Source organism: Rhinichthys klamathensis, unplaced genomic scaffold, assembly GCF_029890125.1.
Source record: "Rhinichthys klamathensis goyatoka isolate OS25496 unplaced genomic scaffold, OSU_Roscu_1.1 h1tg000090l_1, whole genome shotgun sequence".
NCBI lineage: Eukaryota > Metazoa > Chordata > Actinopteri > Cypriniformes > Leuciscidae > Rhinichthys > Rhinichthys klamathensis.
Window position 1 is genome coordinate 1,864,326 of NW_026606629.1, and position 25,511 is coordinate 1,889,836.

Consider the following 25,511-nt stretch of genomic DNA (forward strand, 5'->3'; position numbering starts at 1 on the left):
CTCCCAATCTTCCTGCTTCAAGCTAATCTTGAGATCAGGGAAACATGACTCCGTGCAGGCCTTAACAGTGGTAACCTTTAAGAAGTCTCTCACTGATATTGGAGTAGCTATAGTTTCTAAATCATCTATCAAACTTTGGGTGATAAGTACAGATCTGAATCCAATTCTTCTGCTTCTTTCCATTTGCATTCTCTTTGTGAGATCACATATTCAATATATTCCAGCAAAAAGCAGTGAAGCTCTGATGGTATCAGATGATCACAAAAATCTGTAGATGAAAGATCGTTAAAAAATAAGGATTATTTTAAGATCAGCATATCGGGAATCTCCCATTCTCTAGAGAGAGTAAAGGTCTGCCATATTTCCAAAATACCTGTAGGCTATAGAGTGGTATAAGACCTCCAAGTTAAATTCATTTTAATTTCATTGTAAATAAATGCTTATTCATGCCCATTCTTCCAGTCTTACATGGAAGGGCACATGCAACATCCATCCTAGTTTCAGCCTCAGACGTCACGCCCACGGACCGTTGGCTGAACGTCTGATGCATATGGCACACTTTTCTGGAAACACTTCAGGAGTTTCGAAGTCGAGATATGATTGGTTGAATTCTACAGGATGTCCGGGAGAACCTCGCAGAAGAAGAAAGCCATTGTGTTTACAACTGTGACAATGAGCGCTTACCAGGATCAACTAAACGCTGGATTTTCAAAAGTATGTGAATTCCGCGGCTCCATTGTTGCAGTAAACTTGCACAACGTTCTTGAATGAATCATTTATTAGATGCACACCGGTCGGACATCGACATTAAATTGTCACGCCCCTAAACATGATGTGGAACGAAACAAACTCTGATTGGTTGTGTTAATTGTTAGTCAAACGTCCTCTTGGGCGGTGCTTGGCCAAGATAAGCTGCGATAGAGTCCAGAACTTCTGCCGTCAGTCTGAAGGTCTGGCTACGTCTGTTCTTAGATAGAAGGTCTGGCTATCTAACAACATTCCTAACCTTCTGAACAATTCTTATTCCATGATTTCCTATAGTAGAAGCATATTGATAAACCATACTTTATCTCTACCTTTGAAACAACATCCTTTTTCTATTTAACAAATAGATAAAATATTGATCTTAATCATATTAAAATTGGTACCATGGCACTTAAATTGGTACCATGGCTTGAAATACATTCACCATCCCACCACAAACCCCAATCTTGTTTCATTTCTCCCACTATGAGTTTCTTGTAGAAACATGACATTAATTTATTTAGGTTCAATATTTTTTTTTTCAACAAAGCCAGCTTATTCCTTTCTCTATCCCCATTTATATTCAAGAACACTATAGGATATCCATTAAAAGAAAACATGGTAAGAGACTAAAAACCAGAGATGTCAAAAGAAACCCCCCAGAATAGATGCATTCACCCATGTGCATCCTATTTTAATTTGCTTCTTGCATTCCGACCTTTAATCCGAACATTTTTTTTAAACGTTGTCTTATTGCCTTTAGATATTTCTTTGACCCAAATCTCTTCTGCTGGGACAGTTCAGTACATTCCATGTATTTTCATCACTGATTCTACAATCTTATTCAAATCAGGGGAAAACTCAGAAAAAGCAGAACATTCCCCTAACGGTTTTTAGGTGTTACTTTTTGCAACCACAAATTAACGTCCCCAGAACTTTGCAGGGACGTTGTTTTTAAATAACCTAAAATAACTTATACAGAACGTTCCCCAATGGTTATTTCTAGGTTAATATTTTTTTATAACCATTTAAATAAACTTTCAATTAAAATATTGCAAATGTGTGTGTAATGACCTATACAGAGCACTGAAGTTAGTTTAATACAGGATTTAATAAAATGTAGAAATTAGATCAATAAAAATGTGTTATAATGATCAGATAAATCCAACTTTAAAGCTAAAATATTAAACCAGGTTTAAGGGTATTTTTAATGTCAATGAATACATTTCATATTTTAAAAAACATATTGTGTTGAAGTCAATATTATTTGGTGCTGAAAAAATGTATAATCTGTGTACCCCGTGAAATCTAGTAAATCTTAGGCTATTAATGGACAAATGTAATCTTATTTAATCTTTCATATGATGGTTGATGTGCTCGGATTATTTTTATTAATTAAACAATAATTAAAATACAAGATATGGTTTATTATACTGATTATAGGCGTCCATATATCCATTTTCCATACCCCTTATACTATACTGGGGTGTGCTTCATGGTCGCAAGTTCTGTCGTTATCAATAGAGTTCAATGGAAATTGCGATCATAGTTGGCCAACGATGGTTTTGGGAAACGCGCCAGATAGCACACGTACGTCTGCAAGATGTCTGTTAAAGATCACTTAATCTGGAAAGCATCTGCTGTTTACTAACATCTGATAGACATCTTTAAGATGCCAGTTTAACATACATTCTAAATCATTACATCTTAAAGACATCTTCTACACGTCTATTTGACATCTGACAGGAAACGTCCTATAGACGTATTGCAGATGAGCAAACACTCTAAAAAATACGTCTTCCAGATGTAAACACACACATCAAATAGACGTCTCCGTAATGTACGTGTGCTATCGGTTGGCATTCAACATTGACATACAGTGGGGTAATATTGAAGTAAATATGTAGGGGAACGTTTTGGAAAAGTTAAAATAACATTATAGGAACATTAGAATAATGTTAGGGTGACTTTAAAATAATGTTAGAATAACGTTCAAACCAAAAATGTTTTCAATCACTTTATTAAATTTTCATTTTTCAAGAACACTACAACCGCCTTATTCATTCTTCAGTTTATGTTTTTGTGACCAATATGTTGCGCAACTAGAGCACGTCTTCGATTGTTGTGCCTAATTCCCAGTAGCACCTCATTGCAGTACACGAGATCCAGGGGGCGGAGTTGGATCCAGATCTAAGGGGTGGAGATGGGTAGGATTAGGGGTGGGGTTAGGGATCAGGGGGTGGAGATGGGTATGATTAGGGGTGGGGTTAGGGATCAGGGGGAGGAGATGGGTAGGATTAGGGGTGGGGTTAGGGATCAGGGGGAGGAGATGGGTAGGTTTAGGTATATGTAAGGTGGGAGGAGTTGGATCTGGATCCAACTCCTCCCCCTGGATTTCGTGTTCTGCAGTGAGGACCATCTCCTAATTCCAGCACACACCTGAAACCTTTCCGAAGAGAGAGAGGCGATGTTCCCCTCTCCGGGATAGACGTCATTGTAACCTCAATTTCATTACTTATTAAAATCAGGAAAAAACTTTCCACTAACTAAAAAGTGCCCAAAGAAAGGGGAAAAGAGAGAGAGAGAGAAAAGAGGGGGGGGGGGATATATAGATGAAAAGATGTAATAAAGCCGTGCGACCCACACACAACACTCACTCCCAGCATGCAACAGAGAGAGAGAGAGAGAGAGAGAGAGAGAGAGAGAGAGAGAGAGAGAGAGAGAGAGAGAGAGAGAGAGAGAGAGAGAGGGGGAGAGAAAACGAAATAGACTTCCTCCTTGATGAAAGTTGCACAACTACCTTCAGAATGTAGTAAACAAGACAATTTCCTAGGCTTCACCAGGCCATTATCTCTGAGATCAAACAACAACATTAATCGCATGCAAAGAGACAAGTAACAAATAATTCTTAATGAACTTGTTTTGGGAGTGTTTTGTTGATTAAAAATATATCGGATTGCAGCAAAGCATTTACTGACTCATTACATTACTTATGACCAAGCCCTAAAGGGAATCTATAGATATTGTCTGCATTTACTTGGTATTATATATGTTAATCAGAAATAAGATGGCTTTTTTTTTTTTCAGCCAATGTATATTTCCACTGTAAGATACATATAAACCTGCATCCCTTAAGGAGATATATTTTTCAAACTAATAAAAAAAAGGCTATATAAATATTTATTTTAAGCACTTTCCAAAATTAAAATAGTTGGTTGTTGGTTATATAGATTTGAATTACATTATATTTGAAATTAGATTTGAAGTATAATTTGTATAGGGAAATGTATAAAAAAAAAAAATAAAAAAAAAAATTACGGCAAAATATGTACCCAACAAAATATGTTCTAAGAACGTTTTGCTAACGTTACCATTAAGTTATTAAAACCTTATTTCTGAACGTTCTCTGAACATTCAAAACGTCTAGTTTTTTATATATATTTTTAATTAAAAAAATCTTGGTGATGCAAACATTAAGTAATTTAAACATTTTATAATTTTGCGGATATTATGCTTATGTTACTTTTGAATGTTCTCGTAACATTTAAAAAAGTTAACTAACACATTCCAGGGGGAAACAATGCATGAATATTTTATTTGTGCTAACGTTTTGACAACAATATTTAAAAACAGATAACTTTGAATGAACATTCTATTATTATTATTTTAAATTTGAGAATCTTGCCAGAATGTTTCCTGTTAGTTGGGTTTGTGGTCTGCTAACAAGAAAATAAAATTATAAAGATAATATCTTTGTCGTGTCACTCACATGCCAGTATTCACCCTTCTCATTAGCGGCACACAGTTATTTTTAACCCCTGTACTAGATCCTTACTGGGAAGCTTAAAGCATAATCAGTGCGCCAAAATATGAAATAATTGCACATTGAGTCATTTCCAAGGAATTGTGTGGGTGGAGACCCCGTGTGGACCTGCTTATCACTTGATTTGTTTGAATAAATCTGCACTTCTGGATAGGTTAGCGGTTCAGAATGATGTGATAATGGCTTTTGTGAATGGGTGGATGTGGTTGTGGTCATCCGTTGTTTTTTGCGTGCTGGTTTGAGCGTGCGAGAGAGGTCGGAGTCTGGACTTAGCCCCCCGGAAACAGCAAACATTCCCACTCATCCCAGCCGGGCCTGGGAAAGAGCCACAGGCTGCGGCCAAGCGTAAACAAGCAGGAAAGAAGGAAACAGACACAGAAGAAGAGAGAGGCCACATTCCATGACTTGTCTGAGCAAGGAGAAAGAAAGTGAGAGAGAGTAAGTGAGTGACAATTGGTTCATTCCCACATATTTTCTCAAAGAGTTTCCTGTAAGCTCCTAGACGTCAACATGTTTGTTGGACACTGATGAGCCAGATAATGCATGAGAAACACATGAGGTTGTAAGCTGACACAGAATTTCATGAGAATGCGTGACTCACGGACACTCCCTTATCAGCCTGATTGATTTCAGATGTCTAGTTGTTTTTTGTTTTTTGTCCTCAACCGTTTTACACCCATCATTTCATGTTTGTTTTTGATTGTTTTCTGCAGATGGCTGGCTTTATGTTTAGGAGAAAGTGGAGTAATATCAGAGTTGTGTCTAGCAAACTGTGCACAATATTTATAGCATGACCATATATTTATAAAGGGACAATCATATACAGCTGCCTGCAATGAGAGGCTTTTTCTTTTTTTCTTTTTAAGCATCATTACCCCAGTCTTCAGTGGCACATGATCCTTCAGAAATCATTATAATACGCTGATTTGCTGCCAAGAAACAGCATATTATTATCAATGTTGGAAACCGTTGTGCTGAGTGATACATTTTTTGATGAATAGAAAGAACAAAAGCATTTTTTAATATTACATCTCATAACCAAATTAAATAGCTCGCTCAACAAGATGCAACTTTTCATCATTTTAACACGACCTTGCTAAATAAAATGTATTTTAAAAAATATATAAAAAAAAAAAAATCTTACTGCACCCAAACTTTTGGCTAAAGGTATATGTCATTCATTTTTATTACATAAAGCATTTTGCGTACTTTGGGGTAAGATGTGCCAGCAGCTCAAAGGATGTTGAGCTTTTCCCCAAAATGCACGAAAAATGGTGGGAAATACTATTATAAAATCTTAAAAATTGTGCATTTGATGTTCCTTGATGGGCTTATAAGATGACCTTAAAGGTAGGTCGATTTGTTGCTGAAAGTTGCTAAATGATGTTGTGATGTCATTGCGTGATGACGTCAATAATGACATAAGAATACACAGTAACATTACTCAAATGAACTGCCCATCTTAGCAAAAAATATGATGTGAAATTTGTTACTTTAGATGTTGCTGTTTTTTACTATCATAAACAACACGTTTTTTTTGTTGTTGTTGTTCTAAATCGCCTCTTTTAATTGTGACTTCCTAACCAAACAATTGTACTCTTAAATGCTCTGAATGCTCTCTGTGTTTAAATGATTTGACAGAAATGGTGTTTGTCTCTTTGAACACATACATGACTGCTGCTAATGCTGCCTCTAAGCCAGGATATGCAGTTAGAAAAAACATTTTGACAAAAACATTTAACATTTTGGTGGCATTGGCCAATTTACTGACACAATAACTAGGTTTTGAAGCACAAATACAATATTTTGGGTGAGATACTACATTTTGCAGACAGGCAATAAAGTTCTGTTGTTCCCTCAAACAGTTGTGACATTTTCACTTAACAGTTTAAAGAATGCTAAGATTGTTTCGGAAAATGTGCCAAAGCGATTGAGAAAAACTGTAAAAGTTGTGCCAGGTACTGTTCTCATTTCTAAGATTCACTAAATATAAACTGGGACAATACAATATCTCTCTCTCTCTCTCTCTCTCTCTCTCTCTCTCTCTCTCTCTCTCTCTCTCTCTCTCTCTCTCTCTCTCTCTCTCTCTCTCTCTCTCTCTCTCTCTCTCTCTCTCTCTCTCTCTCTCTCTCTCTCTCTCTCTCTCTCTCTCTCTCTCTCTCTCTCTCTCTCTCACACACACACACACACAAGCACATTAAGTCATCTTGTTTATATGTTGAAGCAGGTGAGCTGTGGGCGGGGCCTATTTAAACCCCGCCCCACCCTGCTGCTCCACAGAGTTCTGGGAACAACAACAAAGGCAAAAGAGGAAAAAGAGAGGGGGGGGGAGGGGACCATGATCTCACCCCTGAATGCCGGCCAAGTTGATAGTGAGTCATCCCAGGTGTGCTCAGGTGTTTGTGTTTGTCTGTTTTCAGTCTCATGAGCTCTTTGCACATCTCGTGCTGTCTTTGTTCGTCGCATGTGTGTATGGAGCAACCCTATTACTCTGCCTGGCTTTATCGGCATCTGTTTGCCAGACAGATAGACGGACAGAGTAAAGGAGGCAGACAGTGAAAGAGGGTGTCTTTGACAGTTCATCCGTCTGTCTGGCGAGTCTCTGCAGGTCAGATCTGGCTTGCAAAATAGCAGAAAGCAAGCGAGAGACAGCAAGAGCGAGAGAGGGAGGGTGGCTTGGAGAGGACTAATCCCTCCGCTGAGCCTGCCTTCACAACAGAAGCAGGAAAAAAAAAAAACATTATTCTAGCACTTACGCAATGCTGAAAGTCCTTTAACAGGCAAACAACATGAATCAGCTGAGAAACCTCACCACGGAAAACACCAGCACAATTACTGAGCAACACATGCTATGACTTTCATACGTCTCAGAGAACAATAAATGAAAAAAGAAGGTCTTTAATGTTTTGAACAAATGCACTGGATTAGTGAGAAAAATTTCAGGCGAAAATAGTCAGTTTTCAATTGGTCAGTGCGGAAATTCTGTGCGACCAACTTGAACCCGTTGCGAAATCTGGAAATATTTCACCCTCACACAAAATTCACAAACATGTGGATTTTTAATTAAAATGACTGGATTTCTACTTTATTCAGCACGCTCAGTAGAGTCACTCTCTGTCTGAGAAAAAAGTTTGATTGTTTAACCTTATAAAATATTTTCTACAAAAATATTTTAAGGTATTTTGATGCCCGATTTTTTTCTTCTGCTGTTTAAAGCATTAGACTTTGATTTTAAACATATATTTTTTGTATTGTTAGGCAGTAAAAAGTTAGCATAGCATGTTGCTAACACTCTAACTGAAGTTGATGGCAATTGTAATACTAGTTACAAAAGTTTGAATCTTTAAAATACAGTACATTACGAACATTTATTACTACAATGATCATTTCAAGACAAAAATCACAAATGTCTGTGCATGTTGAAGGAACATAAATGTTCTGTCATACCTGCCACTGCCCACACTGTTTCATGCCATGACTATTCTGATAAAAAAAATGGCAGTTGACAAAAACTGGTTTAGACAGGTTAACTTCTTGGAAGTTGGAAGGTCTTTCACTGTATCGCTTAACACTTAACCCTTGAGTACTGTATAATGTCCATAAGCTGGAACAGGCCAGTTTGAGCTCTATGTAATTCTGACCAAAAGTTCAGGCTGTGAAACCATGTGACCTGTAAGTGAAGCAGCAGTATAGAGCAACACACTACACACATAGCCTACATACACAGCTATATTTTAACACAAGTGCTCAGAAACCTCGATTCCTTCTGCACCATTAGCTCTTCCAGTCCCTCTGGTACAGTGTAGTATATATGGTCATTTTGGGACTACGTCTAACCAAATAATGTATTACTAATATGTTGCACTTTAGCATGTCTCATACACTTAACATGATTAGTTTAACCCTCAGATGGCTTGTTCTCTCTCTCTCTCTCTCTCTCTCTCTCTCTCTCTCTCTCTCTCTCTCTCTCTCTCTCTCTCTCTCTCTCTCTTTATTAAAGCTCTTTACACAGCAGTATCAGCCAATATTACCGGCTTAGGGATACAATATGCAACTGAAAATGACCCTAGATCAGCATTAATGAGTTGACCCCAGGACAGTTTGACAAGAAAAAGAAAAAGTAAGACCACTTTGGAATAATTTTTCTTTTGAGATGTCCAATATTTATTTTTCTGAGGTTTTTCTGTCTGTAAAATGGAACATATCCACTTGATCAATAAGTTGTTGGTTACTATGAATTTAAATGACAGATGTGTATGCTAGCACAAAAATATATTAAAGAAAAGATATAATTTTTAAAATATGTAGTTATTCCATTATTGGTAACGCTTTAGATTAAGGTCCAATTCTCACAATGAACTAGTTGCTTATTAGCATGCATATTACTAGGATATTGGCTGTTTATTAGTACTTATAAAGCACATATTAATGCCCTTTTCTGCATGCCCATATTCTACATCCCTACCCAATACATAAACACAACAACTATCTTATTAATAAGCAGTAATAAGGCGTAGTTAATAGTTCGTTAATAGTGAGAGTCTTACACAAATCTAAAGTGTGACCACATTCTTTCTTGATAAAATAAAATAAAAGGGATTTTAACTCATGACAAATAATTGGGTAAGTCCCAAAAAGTCTAAAAATCACATCATGACATTTACAAGAATAAGGACAATATAAAAATGAGCAATCAAACCGTTAGAATTGTCCCCATACAATTATATATTACGGTTTATTAGCACCGGTACTTATAAAGCACATATTAATGCCTTATTCTGCATGACTAAATTCTACATCCTTTAATACCTAAACGTAACAACTACCTTACTAACTATTAATAAGCAGTAGTTAGTAGTTTATTGAGGCAAAAGAAGTAGTTAATAGTGAGAATTGGACCCTAAACTTAAGTGTGACAATATATATATATATATTTATATTTTGTATAATATAATGTGTCGCAGTATTTATAGTAAACCCTGTCAGTTCTCCTTCATCAAGTCTGAGAATCCATTCCCCCGTCTATGGGGTAATTTCAATCATCCATTGCCTTTTATTATTTAATAAGTTCAATTAGCGTGCTTAATTGGTCCAAACGAGCTGTTTGTAGCTGACGAGGGCTGTGATGGATGATGGGATTGTCAGCATGTTGAGGGAAGCCGTTTCTTACAGCTCAGAGTGTCATCACACACACACACACACACAAATATATCAGAAAAGTGAATCTGGCTCGCCCAGTTGAGGCTTGGCGGATCCAAAAAGACAATCCATTTACCAATTCTAAAGTTGCGACGCAGACGTTTGTGAGAAATGTCAAAGCTTTCAGTCCTGTGACTGGCATGGAGACCGGGAGGGCAAAACATCCATAGTCCTGCTGCAGCACAGGCCTGTCAATTTTTCCATTTGTTTCAAGCCACGAATATTTAGATCACCTATCAAAAGTAGAAAAACTAAACCATGTGAACAGAATGCTGCAAGTATTTTCACTAAAAAAAGTGAGACATTCTAAAATGCTTGATGTGCAAAACACTTAAAATGTCGTAATGTGCTAAAACAGTGTTATTCAAAGACCAAATTCAATATAGGCTACATCTTATTGATGATGCATAGTCTATGTGGGTGAGCAGATGAGCCCAGAATATGAGCGCAACGTGCCAAATGGTTAAGCGTTGTCTTTATAATGGTTTTCAATGGAAAAACGGTTAACGAGAAACTGCGTTGCATTTAAATTCTGGGTTTATCTGCACACCTGTATACATGCATCATCAATAAGGTCTTTTGGTCTTTTAGTATTACTCTCTAACTACATTTGTAGTACAAACCTAAAAAAAATAACTGGCAGGCAATGAAGTAAAGCCTTGTTGTAAAGCCCTCCACGTAGGCCTTCCTAAAACGCTGTGATGTCACGTGCAAACTATGAATTCAAATGAACTAAAGTGAAAAGGTTGAGATCAGTCAGGACATGCTGACCGAACATATCAGGGAGTCCTGACACAGAAAGTAGGCAGCGTGAGCCCAGGAACCCTTGCATCTGCTGAGGCGGTGCAGTACAGATCCCAGACCTGTTCATTTTGATCCTTTAGTCGCTCACCGCCAACCCCCACCCTGTTGGCACTGACCAGACTGTGCAATTCCGTCTTACCCCTAGACTTAATTACCATTTTAATTAGCAGGGGCCTGAGAATTAACAATCCTTCATCATATGGCTTTGGGCGTGAAAATTCATAATCCCTTTAGTCAGTTATGTATTCTGGGTCAAGCAGTAGATCAGACTGCAGCTATTATGAGTATCTTCATGAACTCAGGCTATTTGTTTAGTCTGCATTTCAATTAAGCTCACAAACTGCTTGAAAGTTACATTGCTTAAGCTGAATGTGTTGAGAGTGTGACGTGAAGGTACTCAGAAGATGAATGAAGACATCTGCTGTCTGGCTGAGACAGGTTGCTCTCAGGAAGTCACACAAGTATAGTGTCATTTGTAAGCTATGAAAGAGACGTGAGCAGAGAGACTGAGATTCTTAAATAATGTTACTTTTTATTGCATGTGGCTATTCAGAATCAATACAGTTTCTAAAGCAATACTAATTACACTAAGTTTAAATTATCATTTCTAAGTAGCATCACAATGCAAAGAATATGAAGTATATACAATGGAAGACAGAAAAACAACGGAAAAAAAAACTCGCTCAGGCATTGAAATATTCAAGATTTCCATACTGTGAAACAGCATTCGCAAAAGAACACTGTTGAAATTACTGTTAGGATTCAATAGCAAACATGAAGTAGAAGACACTTTTCCATTTAAAGTTGGCAGAAAAATTTGTACAGCAAAAAAACGTTCTTACGGTTTTAAATATATTAACACAGTATTTATACATTTGGTTCCTTTCTGTAAACTAATCTTTAACAAAATGTAAATATTGCATATGCCATTTGTGAATTTGTACCTATTTTCGTAATATCAAGAATTATTCAAAGAATTCTTTTTTTTTTCTTTTTTTTTTATATTACAGCATTATCAAATATCCTTGAAGTGGCATCTATCGTACAGTGTGCATACTTTTACAAACGTACTGAAGAATTAGAAAAGAAAAACGCCAGGCCCAAAGTTCAGCTTTTGGCATGTACCTTCATTAGTGCTTTAGTTGTTTGGGGGGAAATTCATTGGGAAATTCATTCAAAAACGTACCGTGTATATATATATACATACAAAAAGAAATAAGTTATAATCTTTAACTTAAAAATGTCAGTTGCGATCTCTTTATACATTATGTACAGCTTTCTAGGCAAACTTTTTCATATACTAAAGTCAAGTTGTGTGTGTGTGTTGTACAAGTGTCGATCTGAACAACTCTGCCTCGGTATCAGTCTGTTTGTGGATGTTTAGGCCGTGCGTTTCGTCTCCTGTGGAGATCTCCGGAATACTCTACATTCAAAAGTGTCTTGTGTTACAATCTAAGGAGTTTGTAAGTGCAAGACAAAGCATTGGTTCTGACGAGTCTATCCCTGTCTGACAGTAGGGAGCAGCAATAATGGTGTCAGGCCTTCTGAGACGTCCCTAATTCTATCACTCTCTGGAACGGCGAGCCGACGGGTGTGTATGTAAGGCAAAGGGAAGCCTGTGTGTTCAGAGCAGTGAGAGGGGGCAAGTCCGCAGAGGCCTCTGGGTTGTTAAGGTTTAAAGACGGTGTGCTAGCATGCCTAGGCTTGGCGAGAGAGATGCTCCTCTCTCTGACCTGAGGCGCACGACATCATTCATCTAGCGTGTGTTAATCGCGTGTGGCTTCGTTCCAAAACTAATAACTCCTCCTCTATGAAAGCCTGCTTTGCATATGTGCGGGATTGCGGGCGGAAGGCCCGGTCCTTAACCAGCTCAGATAAATATTATTTTATTAAAATCCTTTAAATATCTGTGTAGAATGCAAAATAACATTAATAGATCTTTGATTGCAGCGCAGGAACTTCCTCCGCTGCACTGCAAGACATTCAGTTATCATGGCAAACAGTAATCTTTGATACTCTTGTGAGTGTATATGCAGGTCCTCCAGGAAACACTGTTTGACAGTACAGTCAGTAAGGCTTTGGATTGGTGTTTTTACGAAAACATTCACTTGGAAAAATAAATTAATTTCTCAATATATAGATTTTTGTAAGTCATAACCTGGCTCGTTCTGAGGTAGGGTTTTCAAGTGACTGCTTTTTTTTGTGTGTGTGTGTCTGATTTCGAATTGTTGGGTAAATTTCTGAAATGCCACCTCTGTGCAGTGTTGCAACCACCCGTGCGCGCACACGCACTCGTGCCGCCACACGTGGGGGGAAATAAATAAGTGTGACGGGTGTATGCGTGCGTGTGCAGATCAGATTTTTTGGTTCACAGGTTTTAGGGGGTTGAGGGACACTGGCCACTCGAAGTCCAGAGCTCGTAACAAAACCAGTGGAAAAAGGTCCGTAACACAAAAATTGTAGAGATTGCAGTGAGTGACAGATGGACAGGAAGTCCCGCCTTCGTCTGCGAGTCTTCGTCATGCCTCGCGCTGGGGTCAAGTGTCTGTGTTGCCGTGACGACGGCCATTCGAATGCATTTGGGAGGTCAAAGATCAGCGGAGGCCTGGTTCAGCAGCAACGTGGTCCATCTGTCCACACGAGCGCCTCTTCTCCTTCTCTCGTCCCTTGCTCTCGACGTGAACAACGGAGTGAAGGAGCCTTTATGAGAAGACTGGCTCTGTTTAGTCTGCAAGAAAACAAGAGAGAAAAAGAAGCACATTAATGTGATGTCTATAAAGACAGAGAAAGAAAGCACCACAAACCAATAAGACACGCTGTTCCCCGAGATCACCGCGATCACGCTGCCGTCGCAAAACACAAAAGCCTTTTATGGGCATTCGCTAATGTTACGGCATTTTTCTGAAATACTATCATATTCCTCTGTGCTTTGTCTGAAAAAATCTTCCCTTTTCACTGAGCGGCGTGTGTTTTTCCATTACCATCCGTATGTGATTTATACATGAGGAATGAAACTGGCTAGAGGGGGATAAAATGTTACACACTCCCTCTGTCTCGTTCTCGCTGCTGTTCTTGTGCTCTCCTTTACCAAGTAAGGAATGCGCGCTCTTTTGCTATGAGCAACAGAAGTGGCAGGTGCTCAGAGACAGACTATGGGAAACACTCGCTGACATTTAGCTCTGTGCAGCTGACGGAAAGAGAACAAGAGCCGGCCATACACTGACACACAACACAGCCTTAGATGTTCAGCAATATCCATGCTATTTAAATATTGAAGTCTACTTTGCTAAAATGGGCAAGACATGCTTTTTTGGGGCATTAAATAATGGTTTAAATGCCAGTAAATGAAATACTACGAATCTTAGTAAATCACATTGCATGATTTATTTAAATATTCTCCTCCCATAAATTTTGCATCCGAAAGGGAAACTTTTGCAAATGCATATGCAATAAGCTCAGCTGCAAAAATAGCCGTGTCCAATTGCTAATATTTCACTAAGTGTCTTTAGTAAATCCTGACAGTGGTTTTTAACGCCAAAAGAGGGTTCCCAGACAGCAACATAGTGTCGGCCAAGATCTGGTCCATGTGGATTCAACGCATACCAGGTGTTGGCCGGATCTGGGCTGACACTATGTTGCTGTCTGGGTTTGTGCTTCCTCAATGTTAAATCTGTCAACAACAAAAAAAAATATGTAATTTTGGAAACACCTTGTTGACTTTACAATATGATGATTCATATTTTTCTCTCACTGTATAAATGGGTCTTTATAGACCATGCAATTTTAGAAAGGTGGTCCCTGGCAAGTTCATATTTTGGGGCCTTTGGTATCACAAAGTTTAAAACCACATGCTTTCTGGTGCTCATAAACAGCTAAATGCAGAACAACGGAGTTCCTCCTGTTTAACTGTACATGAAACATATACCAAGATATGACACAACGGCTTGTGTGCAACAATAATCAGATCAGCACAGATGGATGCAAGAATGCATCCCGTGTGTACGTTCTCATAAAATAGAAAGACAATTACACACATCAGCTTTACGTTTGAAGTGTAAATATTACAGTGTCATTTGACAATTTGCTTCTGTCTCTCGCTGGTGTCTGGGTTCTGTTTACGAGACTGGATTGCTATCCTGACCTCTCACCCGCTGTACTTGTTTGTGAGGTTTCATTTGCATGTAGGCCTCACACTGGGCGGAAGTCTCTACTAACACAAACCCTTTCGTGGGTCTGTCCTCTCAGGCTGTACGCTAGCGCTAGCGCCTTCCCCCCTCCAATCTCCTCCTCCTGCTTTTCATCCGCCTAGAACAAGAGCTGTTTTCATAGAGCAAGACTTGCTCTCACACACACTTAACAAACCCTTAATTCACAGCCATCGGCTATATTGCACACCATAATCGCTCCCATTATCTGGACTGCCCGCGCACATTCCAAACACTTCCGCATGTGAGTCCGATATCACAACATCCACTCTGACAAGGATGGAAGTAATTCCCATGAACGTCAGTAGGGATGCATTCTCTCACAGAGAGCTGGGTAAAGTAAGGGAGGAGGGGCCGGCGAGAGGTCAATCGCTTTCACGCTTGTAAAGTGCCTCATCTTTTCTTGCTCTTTGATACCTCCCTCTGTGTGGTATTACGAAGTATTACTCTTGCAGTTAAGTGCTGACAGATCTGTTTGCTCACGGCCAACTAGTGAAGAAATAGAAAGAGAAAGGGGAGTAGGTGCTTTCCTGTTGTCCTTTTAACTAGACCGACTGTGGGAAAAACAGCAGAAAACACGTTTCACTCACCCTGATGGTAAAAAAAAAAAAAAAACCACAGCCAAACACCAATGACAAACCCATATCTACAAAAGTAACAACAGCATTAATGTACATTTAAGTTTTTTTTTTTTTTTTTTTAATTTTTTTAAAGGTTCTTGAAAATGTGTAAACTCTTTTTCTTAGTGTAAAGTCAACAGAAGTTGTGTTTTCTTTCCTATTGGGCTGTATAACCAATTGAAACGACTTCTCAAACAAGAAAAAATGTAGGGCGGGACTTGTGGTTTGCTATTGCTGTGATCTCATATGATTGACAGGTTGACCCGCCCTCATGCTAGTAAACACGTCATCAGAGACGAGAACAGATGTCGTTTCAAGAAGGAGGGGAATTTATTTTGATTAAATGAGGGAACATGAAAAAAAAAATTATAATAAACACTGCAATATTCCATAAAAAATCAGAATTGTCCATTTTGATTTCATCGTGAATTTAAAGTCCCAAGATTATTCTTTTACTTTAAAAAGATCTCTGCAAAAATGTCTGATTCACAAACAACTGACTCTTATCGGCTGATTCTTTTTAGTGAATTAAAAAAGTACAACAAAGATTTTGAAAAAAAAAGTGTAAAAAGTTTGGCCCAATGAAAGCTGCCATGTGTGTCCAGCTTAATGTCACCATTAAGTGGACAATGGCATTATATGACCTGACCTACTTTACGGTCACCACACTGCTAAGTGCTTCAAAGACTAAAACAAAGACGCTGTATTGACTACAGAAACATTAGCGTAAACTCTTACACGATGACAGCGCAGTGGAAACCTTGATGTGAACTTGAGCTTGGCTGCTCGTACACAGACTCTCAGAGTACCATTTCGGGTGGTCTGATTTCGTCATGTGTATAAATAGACTCGAAACAGACAGAGATCTCTTTTCCCGTCTCCCTGATTCTCACATTCACACTGATGCCACAGATCCGGAGTCATGTAGTGTATGTGTATGTGTAGAGGTCAGAAGCCAGCTTGAATTTCACAGAGCTAATTAAGCAAGAGGAAGCTTGGCAATTCCATGGATGTCCCATTCCGATCCGGAAAGGCAGAAAAAAACAGCGCCAGTGAATGAGGGGGAAAGAAAAAGCAGTGAGGTCATGGGACAAGGACTCAGACGGAGACTGATGAATGAGCAGAGGGAGGAACTTTAAATGTTTTATCTGTCGAATGCTGACCTGAACTAACTTTATTAACTGTGTCCTGCATTCACTACTGTCTACAGCGCCACATACAAAATAAATTATGTTTATGTTATGCCAAGAAATTAGATGGCAACATTTTCAATAATTTAATAATTTTAATATTACCATAAAACATAATTGCTTCTTACATCTCAATGAGTAAATATAAATCAATAAATATCAAAGCTAATTGTAAACATGCTCAAATTCAAATATCAGTAAGAGCAGATGGAGACCAGAAGTGTGAGGTCTTATCGGACCCTCTGACCCCAAATTCCCTCCCCCATCTCTCTCCCTCTCGTTTTGTCTCTCAGAGTAATCACTCAACCTATAAAAGTCCCCAGATCTAAGCTTAGTCCAACATATTGCTTCCTTAACTTTTTTTACGGTGTTAAAACTGTGGTTTCTGTGCCTGTGTGAGAAATCAGCACATGTATTTAAAGCAGCTGTAATCTGGACCACGCTGGTTCAAAGAAAAATCTTGTGAACCCACTGCCCCCATCCAAAAAAAAAGCCCCCTCTCCACACACACATTTGTCCTGCGACTCATTATTTATTTATTTCACACAGGTTAAATTTAGCCCCCCTGCAGCCGAGCCAGCAACAGTCTGGTTTTCTCACACACATATAAGTATAACACACAACTGTTCTCTCTCTCTCTCTCTCTCTCTCTCTCTCTCTCTCTCTCTCTCTCTCTCTCTCTCTCTCTCTCTCTCTCTCTCTCTCTCTCTCTCTCTCTCTCTCTCTCTCTCTCTCTCTCTCTCTCTCACACACACACACACACACACACACACACATTTACAGTAGAGAGAAAATCAGCCAAGTGACTGACTGTACTGTAAACATGTGCTAGTGTTACTAATGTATTTATCTCATATATCATAGAAGGGGAGTATCAGTTTGAACCCGTGGGGTAGAAATAACAATGTTTCTGTTCATCCTCACTTAGTAGGGTCTTCCAATGTCACTCCCTTTAGGGATTTTCACACTGTCAGCGATTTGTAGCAATTCGGTGAAAGTTTGAGGGAGCAGGAGTGACGTACATGGGCACACAAAAGTACAATTTAAGGGATTCACTCTCTCAAATAAATGTAATTGTCTCTTTCCCATGGCTCAACCAACTGCTAAGCCACAGCTTAACAAACAACCATGTATTAATTTTTAAGATTCATAATAAATTATGTTAATGAATCAAAAAACAAAATATGTATTACAAATAATGCCAAAAGTGAAAAAAATAAAATAAAAAAAAATAACAGATGAAGCTAATTTTCAACAGTTGTTAACACGTCACCGACAGCTCTCGGCTCAATTTCAAATTGTAAACTGTAACTTTACAGAGACGGTCATCATCAGCTATGGGAAAAGAGGGAGGGCAAAAGGTTACACTGTATGCGTGGTGGGATGATCTTCATGTGTAAATGTCACGTTCTAATCTCATAACACTACAGCCAACTAAGCCAACAGAGCTCAGTGGACATATGGAAATAAACTCCAGTCCATGAATAAGAAAGTGTGTGCATAAGGGTGTGCGAGCTCAGCAGATCTCACAGTCATCCTCCTTTAAACAAATCCAAATACCCAAGGAGCCATTTAAATTCACTTTTATGAGAGTAAAGCATCACTACATATTCTGCTCCACGCATACACACTCAGATGACTTAGCTCAGCAGGGGAGAAAAGGAGCATTCATTCAGAATCAGGCCACATGCCATGCAATTATTCCCACACACGGCACGTGCTCTTAAAGAGCATCCTATGCAGATTTCAAATGATATTTTCCAGCCAGATCCTACTCTTTGCCACATGCTAAACACACACACACACACGGAATGTTACATTTATAGGATGTTAACATATAGCATTAACTTATGTTATAAATATACTTTACACAGAAATGACAGAAAGTGATGAATGTACTATGTGTGTGTGTGTGTGTGTGTGTGTGTGTGAGTGTGTGTGTGAGAGAGAGAGAGAGAGAGAGAGAGAGAGAGAGAGAGAGAGAGAGAGAGAGAGAGAGAGAGAGAGAGAGAGAGAGAGAGAGAGAAATAAAAAAGAGAGAATGAGAGAGCTCTCAAATGTGTTGTCCAGATTTGACTTGAGAATGTGTAAGTCAAGGACAGAGGATCAGAAAAGACTTTTCTCTTTCCTATTTAGATACATAGTACTATCCCAAGAAAAACAGAAGGTGTGCACAATGAATGTATCATTTGTGAGTGAATTTCACAAAAATGTGCAGTAAAACATTTTTGTTTTCTATATTACACTAAAATGACACAGTACAACAAATATTACTGTGTTAGGAAGGTTTTTTTTTCTTGGGTTTTTTTTCATTATTACTTTTTTTTTGGGGGGGGGGGGGGGATTCATGAAAATAATGTCACAATAATAATAATAATAATAATATTAAAAATAGGCTTAATTTTCTATAAAGCCAAGTATAATTTATTATTTCATTCTATTGATTTGGGGTGAAATATAGCCCTTGGGTGAAATTCAGCTGTGTGTGTCGTTTACTTGGTCACCAAACAAAGCTGCTCAACAATGTCTAATCTGTGGCAGCATGTAATCCGCCTTATCTGTGCTGCTAAAATTGGGAAGCAGTGAGAGCGTTTCAAAGAACATCTTGGATGTGTTTAACACTATAAAATCTGCAACGATAGCAGATACTTACAGAGACAAAAACAACAGACTAAGAGGTGACATGAAGAGAGATGGGATGGGAAGGCAGAGTCAGACTGATGATTGCTGATAGACAGAAAGGAAGAAATGAAAATAGTCCTTCAAATAAAATAAATAATAATCAGCGGATATATTAAACAAAATGTTTTATGGTGGATGAGAGAAAGATAGTATGATAATAGACTAGGATTCAAAGGAATAGGTGAGTGTTGTGATGGGGGATGGCCATCTGAATCTTTTCTCTAGAAATAAAACCAGGCAAATTGATAGACACAATCTTTCTTTCACTGCTGTACCTTTCAATTAAATCAAGTCTATCAAAGCATGAAGGGGCAGGGCTCGGTGTGTCTGCAACAAAAAGAGAGTTCACTTTTATTTCAAGCTTTTGCCAACTGTTTTCGCTGGTTATCTGACTGTATCTCCCTATATCTCTCTCTGTTCTGTTGTGTGGGGCAGCAGATGGCCGCTAATCATTAGTGTATTGTCAGGGCTCTGATGGGCCTGATAACCACTGTGCACTGCTTGGAATGGCAGGTGCACGACCCTGGCCCCCTCCATCTGCTGGCCCGGCCCCTCACACACACTATTCTCAGGAGGGATGATTCTCTGGAAGCCCCTAGCAGACACACACACAGCTCTCTGAGATGTGCTAATGGTAAATCTTTAATAAGACGGTGTTTACTCTCTCCTCTAGTGCTATTATGTAGGGAAGAAATGGAAAGAATCCAATCTAAGGAAATAAAAGGTAGGCGAAAGCTTCAATGCCCACAGAGCTCTTTATGCCCCACTCTATAGCCGTCTATATCCAAGGCCAGGTCAGAGGGGACCTATTTAGTTTACAACGCACTGCTGGAGTATTTTGGTGTTCAATGACTCAGTAAAGATGCAGATGTGAAAAATGCTGAATTTAAAACGACAGAGCGTGACAAAAAACAATCAGCCCAAAATGATGAGGCTCCGTCATAAACCTCAGTCAAACATCCTGCACACTGTGTAAATATGTATTATGTTTATGTTTGCCAAAGTATGTGTCTGCTTCCCATTCACAAATGTACTATTCAAATCAGTGTGTAAAAAGTGATGGGAGGAGGGATGGAGTGAAATGTGGCATTAGACGTTGGCGTAGTAAACAGAGCGCAGCCTATCCGTGCTCTCCTCTCTGCTCAATGGGTCCCGTACCGGCGCAAGTTCCCTATCAGGAAGACTATCGGGCCATTCGACACAAATAAGAGCTCTGTGTTCTGTCTCTGTGGCTCATCTTTTGTTTTGGTGGAATGTTGTCTGTGACCAATCACAGGGCTTGGATGGCTGAGCTCTAGCGAGTGTGTGCCGATGTTTCTGCGAGTTTTCTTTGTGGTCTCCTCCCACTGTTCTAGGGCTTCCGTGGCCTGCGGCTACGTCTTTCTGCTCCGTCCTCTTGTGGAGGTAAACAGAGAACTGCAGAAACACCTGCTCCGCCAGCACAAACACTCACACACCCTAGAGATCATAATTGAGCTCCGGATGCCATCTATTTGCCTTATATGGTGTGTATGTGTGTTGTTTTAAGAGGCTTCTGCTTCTAGACTCTTTTGTGAAGTGTCATTCATCAGACAAGTCGCTCTGTCCTTTAAGTGCAGTCCTTCACCTTGACTTTATTTCAGTGCAAGGGTCTCACTAAAGTGTAGCATACTCCTTTTTAACACGTATACACCCTTCACACAATCCCACTCAAACAAAGTTACGCTTAACAACAACACCTCCTATCTTACAACTCATTTCAGTGTGTGTCTTCCACGTGAGTCCAAATCTGTGTCTGTCAGCCCATACGTTTATCTCTGTGCTACACAAACAACTTTGTTTTTCGAGTCGTGCCGAAAAACAAAAGGTGGGTCGTTCCTTGAACCTGGCAGGTTGGAAAAACAAGTCGGCGTTAACCTCTCTGAACGACCTTTGCACACATTCTGCATTCCAGCCCTGAAACCCTCCACCTGAAACTGATAAACAACTGACTCACTTGTTTTTATCTGGGCTACTGTTCACTCAAGTACGACATAATTACTAATTCTGATTCAGAAAGTATGATGCAAATATTGGGAATGTTTCTTCTTTTGCTAAATTATTGACATTATCTCTCTTTTTCACATTTAGATCCTCTCAAACTGACCGCATCCCACAGTCATCCTCAGACTACTGACAAAATAATATCAATAGGGAGCTCCATTAAGAATGAATAAAAACCTTTAACTGAGCTGTTTTCATCCCAAACACCCCTGCAGGCACGGGTGAAGCGATCAGTCACTGAGAATAAAAACTGCGCCACAGCTTTTAAAGAGGCATTTCCATCATTCTGACACTCAAGGTGCTCAATTAGCTCTCTCACATAAGAGGGAAATTTGTCATGTGGCATGCTAATCTGGTGCACAAGTAATATGCAGTTGTTGTTGTTGCAAAAATAATGTGTCATGACATATTGTGGTGAGTTAACACAGCTAAATAATTCTAAAATTTCAGAGCACAGCATTTGAAAGAAATTAAGTGAATAGTGTAAACATTAACTAATGAAGGTTGTGAGTTTGCACATCACCAGTTATGTCTTTTATGAATTCAGCTTACCTGTTACTATTGTTGCCGTCTCCTTGAACCCAAGGCTGGCATACGGACTGGCATGTATTCCATTGATGCCCTCTTTACAGCAGCTGGCAGGTTTGAACCGGACAAGCGAATCACAGCTGGCAAGTCCTCCATCCATCAAGTTTAAGGCAATGTAGTTAAGTCCATTCTGAAAGCCGGCCGATGTCTCCCTGCACATGGGACTGTTGTACTCTTCATCCGATCCTTCGCTGTTCTTCACAGAAACAGACACGTTCTCCACAGAGGCTGAACCATGCCGCCTGGCGTCGTGTGCGAAGGAGGGAAAAACTGGTGTTACGGTGGTGGTTGAGGAGAATGTCTCTGAACTGTGCCGCCTGCGTCCCTGGGGATCGGCACGGATCACTTTGGCACCCCGGTCGGGATCCACCAAGGCCAAAGTGGCACCATGCAGCAGGAATGCTTCAACGCCAGGCACTCCCACAGTCTCATCCACAGTCAGCCTCTGCATGCAGGAGGATGGGCTGATGTTCTGCCCACCTTCTGAGGGCTGCGAGACAGGAGGGGAAACGGGCACACCGAACGTCATCTCTGTGTAATCGTCTTTAGCTTTATCAACTGGGCCCACTGGTGCCACCTGTGCCGTGAGGTGGTACCTTTCATCTTTCTCCTCTTCTTTAGGGTGGGTGGGGCAGGACGTGAGATCCGCCAAAGGCTCCAAACCATTAGACGGAGCGGCATTTCCAGATTTGGGTGACTGAGAACTCACATCTATGTTCATGTAATCAGAGAGGGGGGATGTCCTCTGATCTGCAGACGATCCGAGGGATGAGGCTGAGCTCTCGGAGGAAGTAATGGAGGGCGGAGTGCAACTTTCAGCAACATGTCCAAAGTCTATGTTTATGTACTCGCCAGGGCTTTTTGGCTCAGAGGGGAGGGGATGCTCGTTCATACTGGGTAATGTCCGGAGCGTGTCAAGGGAGAGGCGGGTGGGCCGGCTTATCCTGTGCAGGAGGATGAAACTATCCGTGCGGCTCTGTCTTAGAGGAGATGGGGCAGGGGGGGATGCTGTTTTTACTGACTCCTCTATTTTCCTCTGACTCTGAGGATTCATGACAACATACTGATCATTGTTCGCATCCTTTAGTGTCTGCTGGGGCTTATGGCAGCGGGTCAAAGAGTTAAACAAGTGAAGCTGTCGGAGACATGGAGACTCAGGGCTCAGGTAGTAGTCTGGTGGTGTGACTGAATCTACAGGGGACATGTTGAGGTACTCACCATTAGACAGTTTCCCATCTGAGCTGTCGATGGATAATTTAGAGCCGCACAGCATCCTCATGTAGCCGCTGTCATCCAGAGAACAACTGCTAGGGGAATTGGTTCTGTAACCATTCGCAATAGTAAGGGGGTGCGTCCTGGGGTTGATTATCTGCTTTGGAGCCGAAACGCACATTGGGCTCATGGGCATGTAGTTGTCAGTCTTCCCCCCTTGCGGAGCGACACCTGGTGTCATCGGCATGTAGCCACAGTCGCCCAGACTACCGCTGGAACTTTTCAGTAATGATCCGATTTCAATGTCCCCATAATCTTCAGGGTATGTGAGCTTTGGGGATGCAGTGTGAGAGCTGCGCCCCGAATGGCCACCAGTTGTGTGCGTAGCTCTCATGAGCGTGTACTCGTCCAGCGAAGTAGAGGACACTTGTGATGGCACCCTCTTCTGGTAAGGCATGGTGAGAGAGTGTGTCCTCTTCCTGTAGGCTTTCTCCAGATCTCCTACGCTCTCCTCGCCTGCCGCCCGGATGCTTCGCCGTCCACAGCTGTTCGGCCTTTCCATGATCATATATCCATACAGGTTGCTGCCCTCCTGTGAGGGTGGCGTGTCAGCGAGTGACTCAGGTGTGTTGCTTCGGTTTGCTGCTAAAAGGTGCCTGATATCACCCGGGCTGGAGCCGCACTCATCGCAAGAGATGAAGCCAGCGTCGCTGGGAGAGCCTGAAATTGAGGCGGTGCAGCTGGAGGGGCGAGGGCCTGACAGACTGACGGGGCTGACAGCTGAGGGAGGCGAGTGAGACACAGGCATGCACATGGATTTACTATGCTGCAGGGTTGATGACTCAAATGTCCTGCATGGGCGAGCTGTCACTGTATTAGAGCGGCTCAAATGCATCCTGTTCACGCCTGGGCTGATGGGGCTGCCAATGGTACCGTCACCCTCACTTGCCGTGCGGATCCTACAGGACGTCAGTTTTGTCACGGGAGACGTCGCTGCCATGCTGTCGGTGCGCGAGCGCCGTGTCAGCCCAGTCTGACTCGGCGGGAGGTTGTTAAAGTGCCGCCTGGTGGGCACAGATATGGGGTTGGTACCTGAGGACTGGCTTTTGCTGCGCGGGCGGAACTCTGACATCTCTTTCATTGCTTTCATAGCCTCCAAAATAGTCTCGTGAATGTTTTGCGCCACCACCGAATCGTCCGCCTGCATCCACAACTCGCCGGGTCCGATCGACGCGGACCGGCCCACCTCGATGAAGAAAAAGCTGTCCGAGTGTCCGCATCGGCGGATGTTCATCAGCTGTAAAATCACCGACGCCACCTCCGTGTTCAGTTTCACGAAGCTGATGGTCCGGCTGGATAAACACAGCCTGTAAACGCCCGTTAAGTTTCTGCTCTGGCCGAGTCCTTTAGATTTCAAATTGACCTGCCAAACCTCCTTGTAAGTAGCGGTGACGGGCGTTATCACGCCGTAGCTCGCCTCATCAAAGCCGACGAGGGATGACGCTGAATTAGAAGCGGAGCCGTCGCTCACTTTCCCCTCGTTCATTAAATCCGTTAAGACAGTGTACCAGTCCTCCTGTTCCTGCTCGTTTTCGGCAGCCACGGCAAAATACTCGTCCTTGGTGTAAAGGGCGATCAGGTGTTTGTGTTTGGCATCGGCTCTCTTGTTGATGTTCAAGCACGAGTCCAAATGTATAACCCGTTTAGCAGCCGACTTGTTTTTCCATTTCTTCTCGCTCTCGTAATACTCCAGCCGGGCGCGAGAGCCCTCGCTCGGCTCCCTCAGCACGAAAAAGCGCTTGTGTCCGTGCTTCTGTTTCTTCAGATAGCCGCATTTCTTAACGTGGTTGTTGTTCTTCACTGTCATATTTGAAATCAGCTGTCCTTCTGTCGGCGGCGGACTCGCCATTCTCATATGCTCTGAAGAAAAACTCTCACTTTTCCTTAACTTGTGCTGTCAGTCAGATATAATCCTGTCAGACTCTCTTCTGTACCCGGCGCGGAGTGCGCGTTCGCTGCGAGGAGCGGTTTGACAGTAAATAACACATATCGCTAAGTGACTGGAGTGAAGAGGAAAAACAACATGTGACGTCCTACACATCCAGCTTTGGTTACAAAAAAAATAGAAAGAAAAAATACGCACACACACAAAAACTAGGCGGTGCAACCTTCGGGGGAAGGCGTACCTGAATACGCCTCTTTTAACAGCTCATTGGGCTCATTGGTGGAAGTATCTGATTGACAGTTGATAGCACCAATCACGTCTACTCTTTATCGCCGCTCCGCCCCCCACTAGAACATCCAAAGGTGACTGAGAATTGTCAGAGGATCGCAACCCACTGAGCGCGCTGGTCGGAGAGCCGCTATGAGTGTTATATTTTATTCAAATAATACGGAATAAAATGACCATGAATAGTCTATG

At 41.0% G+C, this 25,511-nt stretch overlaps 1 protein-coding gene across 1 annotated transcript; it reads right to left on the minus strand.

Annotated features, from left to right (window-relative positions):
• Window positions 1–11,517: 11,517 nt before the first annotated feature.
• On the minus strand, window positions 11,518–25,209 carry irs2b (insulin receptor substrate 2b). Its single transcript, XM_056251803.1, has 2 exons — window positions 21,842–25,209; window positions 11,518–13,298 (listed from the first exon to the last, which is right to left on the minus strand). The coding sequence occupies exons 1-2, from the start codon at window positions 25,002–25,004 to the stop codon at window positions 13,294–13,296; spliced, it is 3,168 nt and encodes a 1,055-aa protein (XP_056107778.1). The 5' UTR covers window positions 25,005–25,209; the 3' UTR covers window positions 11,518–13,293.
• Between the last annotated feature and the right edge of the window lie 302 nt (window positions 25,210–25,511).